Raw genomic sequence first — 21867 nt, forward strand, 5'->3', positions numbered from 1 at the left:
TCTCCCAGCTGAGAGGTGTGCCCTGTAATGCAAGCTGACCAAGTTTATAAATGTTTATTACATATTTTGCAAAATAAAATTTCCCCTTACTTTTATATTGGTTTGTGTATTTGTTCAAAAGTGTTGGCTTAGAAAAAAATAATTGGCAAGTGATGCCTTTCCCTTCAAATATACAATTTCTTTGTCAATTGGCCATAATTCTTGGGTCAGTGAATAAATCAATGTTTTGTTTTTTTTTTCTTCTTTATTTTAAAGAAGCAAGGTTAAGCCAAGTAACAATACAATTTCTTTTTTCTTCACAGGCAAGCCATCAACCCTCCTTTGGCCTTCTTTTTGATATTGATGGGGTGCTGGTGAGAGGGAAGACCCCAATTCCTGCTGCAAAGAAAGCTTTTCAGAAGCTGGTTGATAATAAGGGCCAGTTCCTGGTGCCAGTCGTCTTTGTTACAAATGCTGGAAATTGCTTGCGTCAGACTAAAGCAGACCAGTTGTCAAACCTTCTGGGAGTTCCTGTGAGTTACAATTTATATCAATTTATATTGGACAATATAAATATTTAATGTTTTATTTATGAAAGATAAATATGCCCATGCCCAGTTTTTGTGCACCTGTGCCTTGGGGGGAGGAAAACGCATCCACCTTTTAGGGTGTGACAGGGGGCATATGTGGCTTTCCTGGCATTTTTATTCTTTATAAGGCATTGACCTAAACCTTGTGATGAGCCCCCTTTTAGGAAGCTTCTTGGCCAATCAGGGGTTTCAGAAACAATGCTCTATGTACCGCCTCAGTTGAGCTCTCACAGCAGGGGTTTCTAGGATTTGTAGTTTAGTAATCCGCTTTGCATTTCTGAAAGCTGGTAGCTGAACTACAACTCCCAAATATCTTTGCTGTTCTTCTTGATATGTACAACTGTTTTACTGGACACTGTACATTAGGAAGGAGGGAGGGAGAGAAAAATGTACACTATGTGGGAAAGGGCAAAAAGGAAATATTTTGTAATGGAGGCAGGGTTAAGATGCACAAAGCTGCTTTATTTTCTATTTTAGAGTGTTAGTTTTTGTAACCTAAAAATTGAATGTGGAAAAATCAAGCCAATTTTTAGGCCCAAAGCTATAAAGTGTATATATGTTTTGTTGCCTGGAGTATACCTTTAATCACCCTTTCGATCCCTTTGGAAATAATAATTTTTAATTTTATTCTCTACAGATCTCGCAGGAGCAGGTCATGATGTCTCACAGTCCTTTGCGAATTTTTAAGCAATACCACCGCAAATGTGTCCTGGTATCTGGACAAGGCCCCATCCTGGATATTGCCAAATAGTATCCTTTTCTTTTTGCAATATGCTATTATAAACCGTGTGTTTGTTTACGAAGGAATTTTGTTAAATTTGAAAACTGAATTTTAAAACGTCAGTAATTCAGCTATAATTTTTTGATGGATAGCTTTTTATAAATTGGTTTTCAATTCATATTGGGGGTTATCCAGTAAACAAGAGTGTATGTATTTAAAGGACCCATGCGCGGATCTCAATTTGCTGTAGATCTCCTGCTAAATATCAAATCTCCCAAAGATGCTATTTAGTTATTGTGGAAGGACTGTATCTTCCAAGTTGCTTTGATCTGGGGGTTTCACGTTTATTTAAATAAACAGTGAGGAATATTGTTTGGCTAATCAGATTCATAATTAGGGTACTCTCCGATAAAGAATAGAGCCTTTTAAATGCCAGCATGACCCGCTAATAGGGAAACAAACCTTAAACCACACTTTGCATAATTCAGGTTTATAGGACAGGAAATCCTAGATACAAAGCATTAAGATCAGATTATCCCAGGGTTTTCCTTTTCTCGCAAAAATTGTGTGCACATGTCTTTACAGTACTTGGTTAAGTGCTTCTACAGCGCATTGAATAAAAATGGGCCTTGTAGGCTAGTGCGCTACCACAAGTTTAGTGACACATCTGAATGACATTAGCCAATGTGTGCGAATAGAACCTTGCGAACTGGCAACCCAATGTATTTAACCTCTGTTATATGTGTAAATATCCAGTTTGATTTTGTAAATCACTTTTTTACGAGCATGTTCAATTCAATATGTTTGTTTTAATTCAGTATACCTGAGACTTTCTCTTTATTGACTCCGTAGGGCAAGCATGTCAAACTCAAAGGCTAAGACGGGCCAAATAAACAAGGTTTACGTTTATGCTGGCCGCAAAAACTTCAGTCTTCATAGAAACGTAGGTTTATTTAAAAAAGTACAGTATAAAAAAAGTTGCCTAACTGACACTGGACATCATCACGCTTGTAGGGCTTCAAAGTAAACAAAAGAACACATTTATTTTAAGGAGAAGTGCATTTGCATATAACCAACGTTTCAGTCCAACTACCTTGACATATTAAGAAAAGTTTGGTAATGGGACTGAAATGGAGAATGTATGCTGTTGCACAGCTGTAAAAAACAAATTACGTGAAGTTCTATTAGTGTGTTCTTCACTTTGGCTGAGATCATTGAACTTGATGATCTCAGCCAATCCAATGCTTTCAATAGGAAATGATAATAAATAAAAAGAATAAGACAGCGCTAGATAACTTTTTGGCAGCAACCTTAAAAAAAGGGAATCCCTCAAACCCTTTAAAATAAGATAAATCAATACAATAAAAAAGGCTGTGCACAAATATAAAATCCAATGGTTAAACAAAAAAGGAGAGAATAAGTCCAGCTATTATGTCCTTACAAGTGTCCTTAGATGTTGAGGTCTTCTACTTGTGTAGTGGTATCACTTGATATGAAAGATAAAAAGGAACAAGGAACAACCAATGGTGTAGTACGTAAAATTCAGGTATAGGCGTGAAAAATAATAGTATAAAACTCACATTTACCAGAGCTAATGTCCAGCTCTGGAGTGAAGTGCGTACAGCGGTTTAATCCCCGCTTATGGGATATAAAGCAGGTTCCTCTCCGTGAGTGGTTTTCAATTCTCGGGATGAAAAGAAGAAACAGCCAATAGTGCTCACTGTATGGCAATATAAATAAGAATAATAAAAAAATGTACTTACAAAATAAGAGCAGACACACTGCTCTTTGATGACCGCTTGGGTGGATTGATCCCCACCTAAGGATTTCTTTTGGTACAGGAAACATCCAGGAGTATTCAAGGTTTCTTATAAAACCAGTAAAAAATGATAAAAATAACAATAAAAAGCCAGGGTAAAATAGAAGTTATGTGTCTATAAAAAAGATAATTGGCACAAGCAAATGACCAAAAAATACTTTAATATATAAATGGATATTTAAAATATTGTGTTTTATATATTAAAGTATTTTTTGGTCATTTGCTTGTGCCAATTATCTTTTTTATAGACACATAACTTCTATTTTACCCTGGCTTTTTATTGTTATTTTTATCATTTTTTACTGGTTTTATAAGAAACCTTGAATACTCCTGGAAGTTTCCTGTACCCAAAGAAATCCTTAGGTGGGGATCAATCCACCCAAGCTGTCATCAAAGAGCAATGTGTCTGCTCTTATTTTGTAAGTACATTTTTTTATTCTTATTTATATTGCCATACAGTGAGCACTATTGGCTGTTTCTTCTTTTCATCCCGAGAACTGAAAACCACTCACGGAGAGGAACCTGCTTTATATCCCATAAGCGGGGATTAAACCGCTGTACGCACTTCACTCCAGAGCTGGACATTAGCTCTGGTAAATGTGAGTTTTATACTATTATTTTTCACGCCTATACCTGAATTTTACGTACTACACCATTGGTTGTTCCTTGTTGCTTTTTATCTTTCATATCAAGTGATACCACTACACAAGTAGAAGACCTCAACATCTAAGGACACTTGTAAGGACATAATAGCTGGACTTATTCTCTCCTTTTTTGTTTAACCATTGGATTTTATATTTGTGCGCAGCCTTTTTTATTGTATTTACTTTCAATAGGAAAGCATTGGGAGGCTATTGTGCATGTGTGGCAAAAAGCTGCGTGGCCAAACAGCATCTCCATGGGGAGTGTTCAGCTCCTCCATGCAGACCCAATCTAACACACTGCCCCTCTTCACAATCTAATACACTGCTCACAAATCCAATACATTGCCCCTCCTCCCTCTGCTCTAACTGAATACATTTCCCTCTCGACCCCTAATTTAACACCCTGCCCCCCAACACCCTAATACATTGGCCCCACTCCCTCCCTCAAATAAATACACTGCTCCCTCCTTCCTTCAAATACACTGCCACCCCTCCAAGTTAATACTTGAGTGGCTGGCACTGCAAGCAGGAGGGAAGGGGGAGTGGCTGCTCTGGTCTGCTCTGCAGACACACAGCCACACTGCCCTCTTGTGGCCGGGAGAGCAAGAATCAGGAAATATTTTTCCTGTCTTGCGGCTGGTCGCAGCCACAGCTGAAAACGGGCCCCAGGGCCGCAAAAATAAGCATTGTGGGCCTTATGCGGGCCGCATGTTTGACATGCTTGCCATAGGGCAAAACTTGGGTTTAACCTTTGTATACATGTTGGTTAATTTATTATCTATATAGCGCCAGCAAATTCCGTAGTGATGTATAATGGATAATGCCATTATAATTGGACATTGGCTAGGTATACTTTGCACACTGTGGTATACTTTGATATTCATCGTGATTTTGTCACCCATAAGATCCTAAAAATAATCTTGTGCTAGGTTAGTGGATTTTGTTTTATTCCCATCTTTATTTTTACCTTTAACTAATAATCTACAGTTTAGGATTTTCTAATCCGATCACAGTTGACTCTGTTCGGGAGTCCTTGCCTTTCCTCGATATGGTGGATCATAGTCGGAGACCAAAGATTCTGGTTAGTATTGTGTTTCTCTTGTAAAGAAGTAGTCTGCACTGAAATAATTAGTAATAATAAATTACATGAGTTCCAGGATGGCTAATATCAGTTATGGCAAGAATGTGTAAAAAAATTAGTGCAGTTACAGGAATGAATTTGTCAATGTGCAACAATTGTAGAATTTGGTATGTTTATGTTCTAGGTTTAACAGTAATCACTGAAAGGGGGGGGGGGGAAATGTTTTTAAAAAGTGTATTATATTTTAAAAAAAAAAAATTTTTTTTTTTTTTTTAAAATAATTTTTACATAGCTATTTAACAACCAATCTCTGTTAAAGTTATCACAATCCTGTGAAGTTACAGATCGATACAAGAGACCTGACCATTTCAGTCTTTTTACAATTAGAAGTTTGAGAGATGGATTTGACGGCATACGTCTCATATTTGGAGCATTATAGCAGTCTGTTGGGTCTTAGTGGGTTAATTTGAATAGGCCAAGTAGACCCTTCACGGTATTTCATATAGTATACATTTTTGCCTTATGTTTCTTTTATATTACTCTTCACTAATTATTATTATTACAAGTTGTAAACAAAGGGTAGAATTATTTTTAAAAAGGTCTCTTAAAGCTGGCCAATATTTAAATGTTTCTCACTGGACTGTTAGGTGTGCGTTGAGGAGCCCTGATGTAGATGCTTTATCAATCTTTGATAAAACGTCTATGTAGACGTGAAACGCGTTTAGGATCACTCTAGGATACCCCCGCATCTTCTATCCCATGTGAAGATATTTTAATTCTTGGAAATTTTATCTTTGCATTATACTTTTGGTGGGTATGTGTTATGTTTGCATTTATTCCTACTAAATTTGCACAGCAAGGAATGCTACCCTTATTTCTTTACGCATCTGCTTTAGTGAGGTGTACCAAATGGCAACCCTTATTAGTAGGTACCAGATTTTATTATTCACCTAGCGTTTTTTTTTTTTTGTTTGTTTGTTTCGCAAGACCAAAAACAGAACAGAAACCCACAGCTGACATCCTTTGCCTACCACAAAGACGTAGGGACGTCCACTTATTAAGCCTAATTCACTAACTGAGAAGTGACCGGCAGTACTGAACCTGTGCACTGCACCATTGAAACTGGTATGGTAGAGTAGCATATCACTCACCCCTCCCCAGTTACCCATTAAGGTTCGATGTTCTACCCCAACAAACGACTTTGAATTAGAGGTGATTACTGCTTATTTTGTATGTTCTATGATAGAGAGGAATTAGTTACAGTGATGAGCGTACCTTGTCGTTGCAACTGGATAATCAGCCAGAGAGCTTCTAATGATACCACAGAACTGGGCATTAACTTCTTAGCTCTTCTAAACATTGCTATGATTACCCCCATTCCCCCCCCCCCCTTACTACTGATGTATACTGTGTAACAAACCTCTAATCACTTGCCACCTTTTGTTACTATAGACCTGTGTACATTACTGTAAACTGTCATGCTGTTTATTTACAGCGCTACGGAATTTGCTGGTGCTCTATAAATAATAAAATATTAATAATTTCTGTATTTTCTCTGCTAATACACCTTGAAATAGAAACAAAATATTTGAAAAATAAACAAAAAAACCCAGCTGTTTATTACTGTAATATAAATTCTGACTGCAGTTAAAACTGATGGACAAATGGGTACAGTACACAAACTTTCTACCACTTGGGCCTGTGAAAATATATGAAAAAAATTGGCACGGTTTTCATGTATCTTATTTATTCAGTATGTAAGGTGACTCACTTGTGTGCTTTTCCTTGCAGCCATCTACAGCAGCGAATATTCCCAAGATAGACGGTCAGTATTCCTTTGCCTAATGACTTTACCAAAATCTTAAATGGGACTGCATATTTTTGTATGAGAAAAGTACAATTAAACCTCTTGTGACAAACAAATTGTCAGGATAACATTAAGATGATTTCCCTAACTCTTGGGGGTTAAATGTCAACTTTAAACGTGCAAATAAAGGCTGTTCGTGACCATCTTAAGAACCAAGTACTTGCCTTTTAAGTGGCAAATTAAAATACAAATGGCAAAATCTAGGATAAAACAACTGACCAATAAACATTTTCCAACTCCACTATAGTCACAGCTGGGCCTCATTTTGCAGTTCACATTTTAATTTGCTATAATTCAGAGATTCATAAATAAACACCAATGTCAGAGTAGTGATACTTCGTTTCGTATGTAAAAGACTAAACAACTGCCGTGAATCATATTTATAGTTTTTTTTTTTTTGTTTGTTTTTTTCTTCTTGGATGGAAAACCACAAGGGAAGGTGTGTTTTTCCTTCTTATTGCCACATTGTATCGTGTTTGGTTATTTTCTCTTCGTTGCCATATCTGTATCCAGATCACTGTGATGGTTTTCTGGATATGAGGCAGAGCTCTGTCTATACTATTGAAAGATCATGAAGACTATCTTTTGTGTTTGAAGAGACAGGATTAAAGTAGGACAGAGGCAGAATTTTAAATGAAGCTCCAAATCAAAAAATGGATCTTCGATGTAGCTCTACCTCTCCCATGCCTCCTGGAACACACAAGATTGTAATCTACGCATTTGGTTTTAGGATTTGGTAGTCATAATCAGGTGCTGTCTGACCATTTTAATGTATTTTTTAATTTTTTTTTATATTTTCTATCTGGGAAAATGTTAAAGGAACACTCAAAGGACAATCTCTACAAACATTCAATGTAGTGTAGTTTCCTGGCACTCACCCCCTGCCAGATGCTGATGTTCCTTGTCTCCAATACGGACAGTGGAGAGCTTGAAGCTCTGTCATTGGCTCAGAGCGATTGTCACGAGAGTGTGCCCAGCCGAGACAGTGGGGAGAGAGTGAAAGGGTTAGTGACACCAGACCCCCTGGTTACCTGTTGCTAGTCCCAGCAACTACTAAATTAACCCCTGCAATCCCTTCTACAGTAACACCCTAGTACACACTTTACTACCACCACCAAGACTTTATATCCAGGCTTCTTGGGTTAACCCACACACAGTAGAATTATAGTATCACAACCTTACTTTACTGATCAGACCTATATAATTTACCCTTTTGGTAACGTGTTTACCCTAGCTTTCCTCAGAAGAGAGGACACATGCTGATTTAAGAATAACCTTTAATCTGACAAACCGATTTACAGAGCTGGGTACAAAAATACAGAAACAAATGACATCCAGAAACACAGATCACAAATTGCAAAACAGTCTATAAAATAAAATGGGAGAACTCAAGAAACCCTTACATATTTACCACTTATATATAATTCTTGTGGGAGATTCAGATGTTACAGGTTTCCAAGTAGTTGTTGAAAAAATAAATCTCCTTAATATATATCTTTTAAACTAGTTGTTTCTAAGTGGGCAGACTCCTGGGTGGATCAGAGGGGTTTGGCCTGGCCGTTTATTGCCCATTCCCTATTTTCCTAAATTATATTGCCCTTGGAAGAACCCAAAGTTGGAGCATATGCACGAATACCTTTTACGATGCCCTATGTCTAGCTCTGGTGATGGTTATATAGTAGTTTTATTGCTTAGGCCTGGTGTAAGATCAAAGTCTACAATAAATGTTATCCCAACATGTATAGCATATATAAAAATTCCAACTAATGCTTTGGCATGACCGCGATCTTCTTAGGAGCTTCCATGTCTTCATCAGTAGTGGAGGCAGGGAACAGTGCTTGGCAGATCCCAGGTAAGCAGTCAAACCAATTTAAATCAGTTTTGATTGCCAGGTTATATTCCAAAGAGGAAATGAGAGGAGAAAGGGCACTTTTGGTACCATACATATGTATCTGAGAGTTTGGTGTTCCTTTAAATCAATGTATTCGGTAGCATTCAGTCTAAAGAATTGTTCTGCGTACAATGTGTCTTTTTGTTCAGACATTGTAACAATGGATTTATCACCTACAGCTGTGATCCTTTTTGGTGAACCAATTAGATGGGAGTCCAACCTCCAAATCATTATTGATGTATTATTGACTGGAGGATCCCCAGCAAACTCACACCAGTCTGCCAGTACCCCCCATATACCTCTTCTCGCTTGTAACATGGATCTGATGTGGATGTCCGAGGCAAGGTCACCAAGGTAAGCTAGAAGTGATCTGTAGATTTCACTTCTGAAGTTGGCACACTGTTTCTGGCACTGTAATAGCAGTTTGACCAGTTTTCTCAACTGCTAGTTTTCCTGTAAAAGCACTTTGGTGCTACTTGAACAATGTGCTGGTAATTCAAAAGAGGCACTGTCATGCCGAACTTACCTTTTCCCAATCACTTACTCTTCTCTTCCTCTCTCAGAATCTACTTTTCTTTCTATCTGTCTCATGTTTTAAAGAAAGCCTGTGACTGCTCATTATTGAACTAAACTGGGGGGGGGGGGGCCCTAAAACACAATGCAGGGGGCTTGTTGCCCTGGCCCCCACCTATGAGCGGCAAGTGTAGGCCCTAAATGACAATTGGGGGAGGACCTATTATCCCCTGTCGTCCCCCCCGCCCGTGGGTGACAGGTGGGGTCTAAATGTAAAAATACTTTCCCCAGGTGACCTGGGGCCCCCATTAATCCCCCCCCCCCAAAAAAAATAAATAAATAAAGCCCTGCCTACCCCCCTCAACCTAAAAATAGTGAGGGGGGGGGGGGGGAGGAATAAAACTAGATACCTGTAAATAGAAAATCTTTAAAAAAGATCTTCCCTTTCCTAAAACCTTCTTTTTTCAGCCCCCAAAAAGGCCAAATTAAAATCAATAATTCCCGTCTAAATTCTAAAATAAAAATCTGACCGCAAAAAAAAATCCCAACGCTAAAAACCATAATCCATCTTCACCCAGAGAGGGCACTGCACAGACTGAGCTCAGCAATTTGACTCCGAGCGCTCTGATTGGATGGTTTAAGCCAGCCAATAAGAGTGCTCTGATTAGATGGTGAGCGTGATTGGAAAGGTTAAAGGAACTTAACATGTATAGCGTGGAGGAAAGGCGAGACGGGGGGGATATGAGAGAAACCTTTAAATACATAAAGAGAATCAACACAGTAAAGGAGGAGACTATATTTAAAAAAAAAAAAGAAAAGAAACTACCACAACAAGAGGACATAGTCTTAAATTAGAGGCGCAAAGGTTTAAAGATAATATCCGGAAGTACCGTATATACTAGAGTATAAGCCGACCCGAATATAAGCCGAGGCACCCAATTTTAGCACAAAAAAACTGGGAAAACTTATTGACTCGAGTATACGCCTAGGGTGGGAAATGCAGCAGCTACTGGTAAATTTCTGAATAAAATTAGATCCCAATAAAATTACATTCATTAAATATTTATTTACAGTGTGTTTTGTGTGAATGCAGTGCGTGAGTGTGTGTGTATATAATGCAGAGTGTGTGTGTGTGTATGTAAACTAGGTGGGGGGGAAGGCATCTTTAGTTTTTAATATATAGTTTGTCATATTTTATTATTTTTTATTTATTTTGTTTAATTTAAATTTTTTTGCTCCCCCCTCCCTGCTTGTTGCCTGGCCAGGGAGGGGGGGGGAGCTTATCTCATTCCCTGCCCTGGTGGTCCAGTGGCATGGGCTGTGCTGGGGGGGGGGCGGAGCAAGCTGTTACACTGTGAGCTGAACGGAGCTGCTATAAAAGCTAAGTAAATCTTGCGGTCTGCGTGTCGTGCGGAGTGTTGCCACGGTAACCAGTGGCAACGCTCTGACGGCCGTGGGTCTCGCAAGACTTACACTGTGAGCTGAACGGGGGAGCTGTAGGAGCTGACCAGAGCTGCTACAAAGGTAAGTAACAGCTTGCTCTGGCCCCCAACAGGACTGCCGGGGCTTATAATGAGCCCGGCTGTCCTGGTCTGTATTATGGCAATGTAAGTTGCCATAATACAGACAGTGACTTGAGAATAAGCCGAGGAGGGCTTTTTCAGCACAAAAAATGTGCCGAAAAACTCTGCTTATACTAAAGTATATATGGTATTACTTTACTGAGAGGGTAGTGGATGCATGGAATAGCTTACCAGCTGAAGTGGTAGAGGATAACACAGTAAAAGAGTTTTTTTTTTTTTTTTTAAGCATGCATGGGATAGGCATAAGGCTATCCTAACTATAAGATAAGGCCAGGGACTAATGAAAGTATTTAGAAAATTGGGCAGACTTAATAGGCCGAATGGTTCTTATCTGCAGTCACATTCTATGTTTTCTATTTGATTGGTTACCTGTAAGGCTCACTATTTACCTAGATGACTAGACGAAATTCCCATCCGAATTTCGGACAATAGCGAATGGCCAAATTTTTAACTGGGCATGCGCAGGAATCTTACAGCGCTATCTAGTGTGGGCAGATGACCTGTTCCACTGGGCCTTTATCTGCCCACACAAAGATGGTGGTGCCCAGGACCTAGGCCCGGGCATAAAATATAAAAAAAAAAAAAAAACCCACGCGGGAAAATGTTTTTAGAATTGTATTTTTCTTTAAGTGGTTGCCAACCCAGAATATATATGTGTATATATATATATATATATATATATATGTATGTATATGTGTGTGTATATATGTGTATGTGTGTGTGTGTGTGTGTGTATATATATATATATATATATATATATATATATATATATATGTATGTATGTATGTATGTGTGTATGAAAAGAGAAATAAATCTTAATCATCTGGATTCAGGTTTGGCCACGGGATATTTATGCTTTGCCTGGAAAACATCTACAAAAAGATTACAGGAAAAGAACTCAAATATGAAGCCTTAATGGGGAAGCCAAGTGAGATCACCTATCACTATGCAGAGTACCTGATCCGATTACAGGCAGCAGCGATGCGCTGGAGCAAGCCAGTTCAGACTCTCTATGCTATTGGGTAAGATATTGGTACATTGCACTTATTTGCTGTTTTAACCATTTTCCCACCTCCTGCATTCTGTAGTCACCCGTGTATGCATAGTAAGATGAGTCAAGTGGATAACCACACCTGTTTGAGACAGACACGCTTCTTTATCCTTGTACTCAATTTAGTTATTTTTTTTCTTACATTTTATTCGCCTTCTTTCATTGTGACACCGTACCATAGAAAATCATATTCGTTGGTCTCCCTGATTAAGCTGAAGTTATTTTGATGCCTATAGTATAACTTAATAATGAGATGGCACCAGGTTCCATAAAGGACCACTTCATGCTTGAAGTACTTTATGTAAAATCTGGATCAGTGCATGTGCATATAAAACTTTAAAACCATTTTGAAACCATCTTACAGCATATATTACTCCTACATTAACATTTAACAATGTGGGTTAGGACCCACTTTTTGGGGGGGATGTATTTTGTAAGCAGCGGTGGGCTTAAAACTATATAGCCATATGTTGTGACAAAATCCCACATAAGTTGTGACTCCTTTTCTCATCTTTACAGGGATAACCTAATGACGGATATATATGGTGCTAATCTTTACAACCGTCATCTTCAGGAAAGCAACTCTAGAAAAACCTCAGAAACCCTAGTCCAAGCTGCATCTGGTGCGGGCTTGGCCACGGTCTCCCAGGAAGAGGATCCAGCCTGGGAGAATGAATTATCTTTTCCCGCCGCCACACGCTGCCACTCGGTCCTGGTTTGCACTGGGATTTATAACCCTCACACTAAAGTGCCTACAGATACCTCTCAGTCTGTTACAGAGACTGTTTTTCACGGTCATAGGGATTTCAGGCTTGAACCAGAACTGGTGGAACCTGGACACATAGTTGATGATGTTGATGCTGCTGTAGATCTGATTTTTAAGCTTGAAACCTTTCTACCAAACGGTGGTAACCAGACTGCATAGAGAACCTAAAACCAGATGTAACCTCAGACAGCATATCTGTCATCTTCTATGCTGATTGTTTTTCTTTTTTACTTTCTTTTTAAACTATGTAACGTGTGTGTGTGTGTATATATAAATTTATATATTTAATGTGAGTACGGTTATAATTCAGATACTTACATTTAATGTTATTTACATTTAATGTTATTTATTCTCTTGAAAGGATTAACTAATATTCAGGGTTAGTGCTATTTTACGTAAAGTAACACTCCACACACAGAAAGCATTTTAGCTTGCTGAAGTGCCTTATGTGTGAAGTGTATGTGCATTTTTTTTAATGTTTGTTTTATTTTTATTTTACAAAGTGTAGATTTCAATAGAAATTGGTGCTTTTACGAATTAACCTTGTTAAACATGCTGGCTGTGAATCAGACAAGTCCTGTTACTTCCTGGTTTGTTTAGCTCAGGGGAGCTAAACTCAATAGATAATTGCAAAGACTTTTCAGTGAACTGCATTGGGAAGTCTGTGATTGGACAGCCACAGAAAGTCTGGGCTAGGGATGAAGGGGAGGGCTTGCAAAGGCAGCAGACACGTTGGTTTAGGATATACCCCTTATTAATTTTTTTTTTCATAAAATGCATTAAGGTTTTCTTTGAGGGTGTATGCAATAAAGTGTTTGTGGTTTTTTTTTTTATTTTTTTTTAGATTTTTAAATGTTTAAATTTTATTAGTCTTCCTTTTTATGATGCATGTGATGGATATTAATACTGTATGTTTTGCCCATTGTGAGAATGCCTTATACTGATAGACATTTTCTATCTGCCTATGAACCTCATGTCATAATGCCAAGTAAAATTAATAATGGGCCAAAACCAATAATATGAATAACATGTGTTTTTTTTTTTTTTATTATTATTATTATTTTTTAACTGGCATTTTAGAACACTGCTTTACTTCTGTACTTTACAAATTGTACACAATCTTATTCTGTATCTGAAACACTGACCTTTTTAATCTTCCACAGTTTAATTTTTCAATGTAACTTTTGACACAGTGTAGGATATATTGAGGTATATAACTTGAAACTTGAGTTTGCAATTGCCATTGCATTTTAAGGGTGTTCAGGTTTTTTTTGTTTTTGTTTTTTTTGTATTGATTTAAGTGAGCTTTTTTTCTTCAACCTTTTTCAAATATTTAACAGACCTCAGTCAGTCTCTGTGTTTACAAGGCTGGCAATAGCCCACGATGTACTGTTTAGTAAAGGGTCAGTGGACTTTTTATTCTCCAAAATATTTATGTAAATGGCAGTCATTAAAAAATCTGCAAAATAGCATTCAAATATGCTACACTATAGCAAAGGTAAACTAGGTGCAGCAGTATTTGAGACAACTTAAATGCCAGATCTGCCAAGCATGACTTGAACGGTATGAGGTACCGACTTTTTGTGTGTGTGTGTATATGGATATATAGTTTGGTGCACACATCACAAAACTTTGTTTTTTGGTTTTATGCATTTTTTTTCCCCCCTATGATATTTTTACTGTTCGATGTAAAAAAATAAGATAATTGTACAAGTAAATATTCTAACTTGAAAGGGTCCTCTGCGATTTTTCTTTTTTCCACCGCAAATGTGTATTACTATGGAATCCTTGATAATGTCTGTAAAGTTCTTTAAAAACATACAACTGACAATCAAAAATGAAAAGTGGTGCAAAATGAATAAATATTACCTTATTTGTCTATGAAATCAGTATTTAAACTTCAAAATAAACAGATAAACAATTAAACAAAAACAAAACAGTGCATACCTGAAAACCGAAGATGTAAAATATGGCGTATACTGCGCCCAAAAATTATACGTACATACACCTCTGCGAGGAAAAGTGGGTAAAATACCTCGGAATAATAAAACAGAAAAAAATAATAGTGCAATACAGTATATAACAGTGCAAATTTTTGTGCTAGGTAACTGTAAGAAAAACACTCACATACGGTAGAGCTATATAAGAGCTCTACTTTTCTCAGCGTGGACGGTATAATCCCCGTCTAAGGATACAGGATGGTAAACGATGGTATTGGTCTTCCAAATGCACAATGGGGATGAAAGAGAAAAAAAACGCTCTGATGGTGTAGTAAGTACTATAAAATCAGGGTAATAGGATAAAGTAATGTACTTACAATTTGTAGAGCAAGGACCTGCTCTAGTTATCACAGCATGGGTGGTACTATCCCCACCTAAGGATATGATGGCACCAGGTAGTTAGCAGGACATAGAAAAGTAATAGTTAAAATAATAAAAGGTAGATGTCTAAATGAATTAAAATAGACTATTTATTATAAAATATCACATATATAAATATAGGTACAAGTGTCCAAAAGAAGGGGGTCCCACTTGACGCGTTTCGCCTCTCCAGAGGCTTTATCAAAAGTGTGGGGTGGTTCCTCAATGTCCTGTATATGTATGGGCGAGTTGATTGCAGAACGCTACCTGGTGAGTCTTTCTTCCGGTTTCGTGATGCGTACCGGAAATGATGTGGCAGAAGGGGAGGCGATCAGTGAGTGCTGGCCTCGATTTGCGTTTCGCTGTGGACCGCACGCGTCATACCCGGAAGTGACGCGGCAAATTCAAAGTCTTTGCGGTCACATGTCCTCTGATTGGAACGCACGCATCGAAAATGGCGTGCGTTGCGTTCCAAATGTAAAAAAACCTATATCTCTCATATAAAATCATAGGGGGATAATACAAGAAAGCAAAATAAGTGTAAATAGGCTAACCTTTGTTATAGTATAACATGGAGATGGTATAAAACATCATATAAAAACATGATCTGGGGAGAGTAACATATACACAGTAATCATAACACATATCTAGAATGTCTATTGGTATATCTAGCCTTATACAGTATATAGGCTATAAGTAAGATAGAGATATGTACAATAAAATATAGCATTATATCTGATATCCTTAAAACAGGGGGACAATCTAGCAGCAGATATACAGTGCAAATAAACATGGTGGGTATATTGTGATAAGAGAGGAGGGGATACATTGCACAAAGGAGAAGGGGAGGTTTAACCCTAAGGTTATGGAAAGAATATAAAAATGGATATGAAAATAATAATGTTAATAATATGGATAAAAGGGGAATAATTAATATAGTAACAGACTTTTGGAAAAAAAGTTAAAAAAATATATATATTTAATAAAATTGTATAAAATAGAAAATGTAAAAAGAAGTTATAAAAAGTTATATAAATCGAAATCAATATTTAATCCTTTAGGGTGCAGGGTATCTAAATAGTATACCCATTTCATCTCTGTCTTTCCAATCTGTTTAATGATATCACCACCTCTCCAGTGTTTATTGACAGTTGCAATGCCCGTGAAAGTAAGCAGTTTAGGGTTATTATTGTGCATGCAAAAGTGAGAAGAAACAGCGTGGTTGGCAAAGCCCTTTTCTATATTTCGGCAATGCTCTGCTATTCTGACTTTAAGAGGTCTGATAGTTCTACCGATATATTGAAGCCCACATGGGCATTCTAACAAATAAATTACATTTTTGCTATTGCAGGTAATAATGTTTTTAATATTGTAAATTTTTCCAGTGTTGCTGGATTTAAAATCGGTAGTTACTTTAGATGTTAATTTGGTTTTTTTGCATGCAATACAACAATTACATTTAAAAAAGCCTTTTTTTGTTGTCATGAAGTTATCTGTTTTCTTTGTCTGTTTTTGTAAAATTTTTTGTAATGTGCATCTTTAGATTGGGGGCACCTCTAAAAATTATTTTCGGTTTGTCAGGTATGATTTTACTTAATACCTCATCTTCTTTTAAAAGGTGCCAGTGTTTGTTTAAAATATATCTAAGTTGTTTGTTTTTATTGTTAAAATCCATTACAATAGGTAGTGTAAAATCTTGTTTGGCTTCTTTCTTCTTTTTGTGCACCAATTCTTTCCTATTTAAAACCAAAGTCTCCTTAACATGGCCGATTGGGAAGACCGCATGGTCTGGAGTGGGCATGGCTGGGTGGATAGCCTGGTAGCCTATGTGAGATATATTGACGATCTCCTCTTCATATGGAAAGGCCCTGTGTCCTCAACACATGAGTTCATATCCTTCCTTAACACCAACAACGAGGGCATCACTCTAACAGCTAACATTAGCACCTCAACAGTGACCTATCTTGACCTAGACATATATATTAAAAATAATGAAATACATACTAAAACCCATTTCAAGGATGTTCATGTCAATAACTATATAAAGACCAATAGCTGCCACAATAAAGTCTGGCTCGATAACATACCTAAGAGCCAAATGTTAAGACTCAGAAGGAACTGCTCTGAGACTCCGATCTTTAATAAACAGGCATACGAGCTAAAGAAAAGATTCATACAAAAAGGTTATAAGGATATTAACCCCTTAAGGACACATGACGTGTCTGACACGTCATGATTCCCTTTTATTCCAGAAATTTGGTCCTTAAGGGGTTAAAGTAGAAGAGACTATTAAGGAGACTTTGGTTTTAAATAGGAAAGAATTGGTGCACAAAAAGAAGAAAGAAGCCAAACAAGATTTTACACTACCTATTGTAATGGATTTTAACAATAAAAACAAACAACTTAGATATATTTTAAACAAACACTGGCACCTTTTAAAAGAAGATGAGGTATTAAGTAAAATCATACCTGACAAACCGAAAATAATTTTTAGAGGTGCCCCCAATCTAAAGATGCACATTACAAAAAATTTTACAAAAACAGACACAAAGAAAACAGATAACTTCATGACAACAAAAAAAGGCTTTTTTAAATGTAATTGTTGTATTGCATGCAAAAAAACCAAATTAACATCTAGAGTAACTACCGATTTTAAATCCAGCAACACTGGAAAAATTTACAATATTAAAAACATTATTACCTGCAATAGCAAAAATGTAATTTATTTGTTAGAATGCCCATGTGGGCTTCAATATATCGGCAGAACTATCAGACCTCTTAAAGTCAGAATAGCAGAGCATTGCCGAAATATAGAAAAGGGCTTTGCCAACCACGCTGTTTCTTCTCACTTTTGCATGCACAATAATAACCCTAAACTGCTTACTTTCACGGGCATTGCAACTGTCAATAAACACTGGAGAGGTGGTGATATCATTAAACAGATTGGAAAGACAGAGATGAAATGGGTATACTATTTAGATACCCTGCACCCTAAAGGATTAAATATTGATTTCGATTTATATAACTTTTTATAACTTCTTTTTACATTTTCTATTTTATACAATTTTATTAAATATATATATTTTTTTAACTTTTTTTCCAAAAGTCTGTTACTATATTAATTATTCCCCTTTTATCCATATTATTATTTTCATATCCATATTTCCATTTTTATATTCTTTCCATAACCTTAGGGTTAAACCTCCCCTTCTCCTTTGTGCAATGTATCCCCTCCTCTCTTATCACAATATACCCACCATGTTTATTTGCACTGTATATCTGCTGCTAGATTGTCCCCCTGTTTTAAGGATATCAGATATAATGCTATATTTTATTGTACATATCTCTATCTTACTTATAGCCTATATACTGTATAAGGCTAGATATACCAATAGACATTCTAGATATGTGTTATGATTACTGTGTATATGTTACTCTCCCCAGATCATGTTTTTATATGATGTTTTATACCATCTCCATGTTATACTATAACAAAGGTTAGCCTATTTACACTTATTTCGCTTTCTTGTATTATCCCCCTATGCTTTTATATGAGAGATATAGGTTTTTTTACATTTGGAACGCAACGCACGCCATTTTCGATGCGTGCGTTCCAAACAGAGGACATGTGACCGCAAAGACTTTGAATATGCCGCGTCACTTCCGGGTATGACGCGTGCGGTCCACAGCGAAACGCAAATCGAGGCCAGCACTCACTGATCGCCTCCCCTTCTGCCACATCATTTCCGGTACGCATCACGAAACCGGAAGAAAGACTCACCAGGTAGCGTTCTGCAATCAACTCGCCCATACATATACAGGACATTGAGGAACCACCCCACACTTTTGATAAAGCCTCTGGAGAGGCGAAACGCGTCAAGTGGGACCCCCTTCTTTTGGACACTTGTACCTATATTTATATATGTGATATTTTATAATAAATAGTCTATTTTAATTCATTTAGACATCTACCTTTTATTATTTTAACTATTACTTTTCTATGTCCTGCTAACTACCTGGTGCCATCATATCCTTAGGTGGGGATAGTACCACCCATGCTGTGATAACTAGAGCAGGTCCTTGCTCTACAAATTGTAAGTACATTACTTTATCCTATTACCCTGATTTTATAGTACTACACCATCAGAGCGTTTTTTTTCTCTTTCATCCCCATTGTGCATTTGGAAGACCAATACCATCGTTTACCATCCTGTATCCTTAGACGGGGATTATACCGTCCACGCTGAGAAAAGTAGAGCTCTTATATAGCTCTACCGTATGTGAGTGTTTTTCTTACAGTTACCTAGCACAAAAATTTGCACTGTTATATACTGTATTGCACTATTATTTTTTTCTGTTTTATTATTCCGAGGTATTTTACCCACTTTTCCTCGCAGAGGTGTATGTACGTATAATTTTTGGGCGCAGTATACACCATATTTTACATCTTCTGTTTCACCCATACACAAGGTTTGGGAATCCTTGTATTGTATACAGCAGCCCCTATTGTTATTTTATGTTATAGCGAGCGCCTATACACCCTGTTTTTTCTTCATACCTGAAAACCAGTTGTAAATAATACTGTAACTCATGAAGTTGGAGCCTTTGATGTCTTAACTGAGTTCCACTTCACCAGGGCCGGACTGGGAAATAATTTGGCCAGGATATATATATATAGAAAATGATAGCACTCCCAGGACTTTAACTTTTAATAGTTTACAAAATAAAAAAAACGACGTTTCAGTCTGCTATTTACAGACTGAAACGTCGATTTTTTTATTTTATTTTGTAAACTATTAAAAGTTAAAGTCCTGGGAGTGCTATCATTTTCAACTTTTATACATTTTGCTTGACAAGCACCGGGCAAGTATTTCTACTAAATGGAGTGCAAGATTATTTTCCATTTTTATATATATATATATATTTGAAAGTGTGTGTTGCGTGGGGGGGGGGGGGGGGGGGTAAATAAAAAACTAAGTGAGCATAATATCCCCCCTCCCTTTTTACCTTTAAGCCTGGGGGGGGGGGAGGGAGGGAGGGGGGGGAGACCAAAGTTCCTAGTGGTGAGTGAACTTTGATCTCCCCACCGCGGGGCTGGTGCTCGGATAGTGCCGGCCCTGCATTGACTGGCTGGGGAGATCCTGTGACCTCTCCTACTGGCCCATGGCCACCACAACTGCATTTGCTCGGTGTACCCGATGGCCAGTTCGAGCCTGCACTTCACCCTTACGTGATAACCGTGATCAGCCAATAAAGTAGTAATTTTAAAAGATAAAGTGCCAAAATAATGCAATGTTTGTGAACTGGCTCTGAGTATGATAAGCAGTGTTTTAAGGTTTTTTTTTTTTTTTTTTACAATTTGTCAGGTACAAACAGATGGTATACACAGATGTTTTATGCATTTCTTACTTTACAACTTAGCCAGTTACATTTAACAATACATACACTTCTGTCTGCTATGGTAGGCTTACAACTTTATTAAGATATGCGAAGATAGTTTGAGCCTCAGGATATATATGATTATACAACTAGACGACTATACAAGGTCACCTTTTGCTTATGACTTATACTTGATATTTGCCTTCATCCATCCATTTTTTTTTATGTACATACTATCAGTTTATCATTATCAATGACCCTATCGGTCGTACCCCCTTGTTATTTGCCTTTTTGTCAGCGTAGTGAAGTGGTTAATCTATCAGTCATATATCCTGACTAATATCCTGATTGCTGCAAACCTAGTATTCCAAGTTACCACTAGTCCATTGTTTTCATCGTGGACTGCTTTGTTAGGTAGGGACCAACTAGCTTCTCACCACCTCCTGTCTGTACCCATTTTCCTTTTCATGTTTAGAACTTTAACGATTAACCTTTAACATGGGGGGGAAGGGAAGGATTAACTAGTGATAAGCAGGGGGAGGGGAGGTGAATATTTGCTTTCCCGTCATTATCTGAAGTTGCCTTTGGTTTATCTTGCGTGTTTTATGCCTTTCCTTTGTATTTGTATATTTTCCTTATCTGAGTGTTGCAATTGTAGTTTGCCTATATGCGTCCCACAATTCCCATGCATCTACCCAAAATGTTTTTGGTGCATTGAGCGCTCTAGTGGCGCATTCGTACGTTTTAATTGTCAAGTTGGGAGATAATTGTAGCTAATTGTGGAGGGTCTTTTTGTAACCATGCTCTAGCTATGCCCGCAAGTACTGCTGTGGATATGTGGAATAGTAAATATTTATGGGACTTCAAGAGGTCTTGTGGAAAGTGTTGTAGGAGAAAAATCTCTGGATTTAACGGTACTTTTATATTCCCCAGGTTCTGTATAATGGCTCTAACCTCACCCCATAGTGTAGGTATATCCGGACATGGCCACCAAATATGCATGGTATCTCCCGTGATATGTCCACAGCGCCAACAGGCTCCTGTCTGCGCCGGGTCAAAATGTTTCATCCTCGTGGGTACCATGTGCCATCTATAGAGCATTTTCCTTGACATTTCCATCTGGGATGTGCACAGTGTTAACTTTTTGTGGGCCACAAAGTTCCCTCTCCATGCTTCTTCTGGCAATTGTCTTCCTATATCTCTTTACCATTTTTGTACGAAATTCATCTCCCTGATCTTTGTTCTGGGGGAGTAGCTGCAATATATTTTAGACATTATGCCCGTCGTTTTAAGTTCGGCTCTCGTACACAGTTGTCTCAATGCCACCCAGTTCCCTTTTACTTGTGCCGTTTGCGATACCTTATTATGTCTCTGGATCCATGAAAGTATCTGTCTATGTGCAAACTCCGCTGTAGGCGGTAGTTTATACTTGTTTTTTAACGAGGTAAATGTCAAATATTCCCCGTCGTGCATGAGTTGATGTGTGTTTGTTAAGCCCAAATTAGCCCAAGTTCGGATATGTAATTGCGGTATCAGAAGTTCAAAGGATCGTATCAGCATTATTGGGAGTACTGCTGAGTGGAGGTTGAGGAATTTTATATATTTATCCCATTCCTTCAAAGC

General features: G+C 37.6%; 1 protein-coding gene across 2 annotated transcripts in view; it reads left to right on the plus strand.

Annotated features, from left to right (window-relative positions):
* LOC134568882 (haloacid dehalogenase-like hydrolase domain-containing 5) overlaps window positions 1–12732 on the plus strand; it is a 31911-nt gene extending 19179 nt beyond the window's left edge. The window contains exons 2-8 of one of the 2 annotated variants that reach the window (XM_063427576.1): window positions 303–512; window positions 1207–1319; window positions 4741–4834; window positions 6626–6659; window positions 8772–8946; window positions 11522–11710; window positions 12259–12732. In XM_063427576.1, the coding sequence (XP_063283646.1) occupies window positions 303–512; window positions 1207–1319; window positions 4741–4834; window positions 6626–6659; window positions 8772–8946; window positions 11522–11710; window positions 12259–12664 (1221 nt within the window). In that variant the 3' untranslated portion in view covers window positions 12665–12732. Of the gene's footprint in view, window positions 1–300; window positions 513–1206; window positions 1320–4740; window positions 4835–6625; window positions 6660–8771; window positions 8947–11521; window positions 11711–12258 lie in introns of both variants that reach the window. The other variant, XM_063427577.1, reaches the window with a different exon arrangement.
* Window positions 12733–21867: the final 9135 nt, after the last annotated feature.

This window comes from Pelobates fuscus, chromosome 7, assembly GCF_036172605.1.
Source record: "Pelobates fuscus isolate aPelFus1 chromosome 7, aPelFus1.pri, whole genome shotgun sequence".
Lineage (NCBI taxonomy): Eukaryota > Metazoa > Chordata > Amphibia > Anura > Pelobatidae > Pelobates > Pelobates fuscus.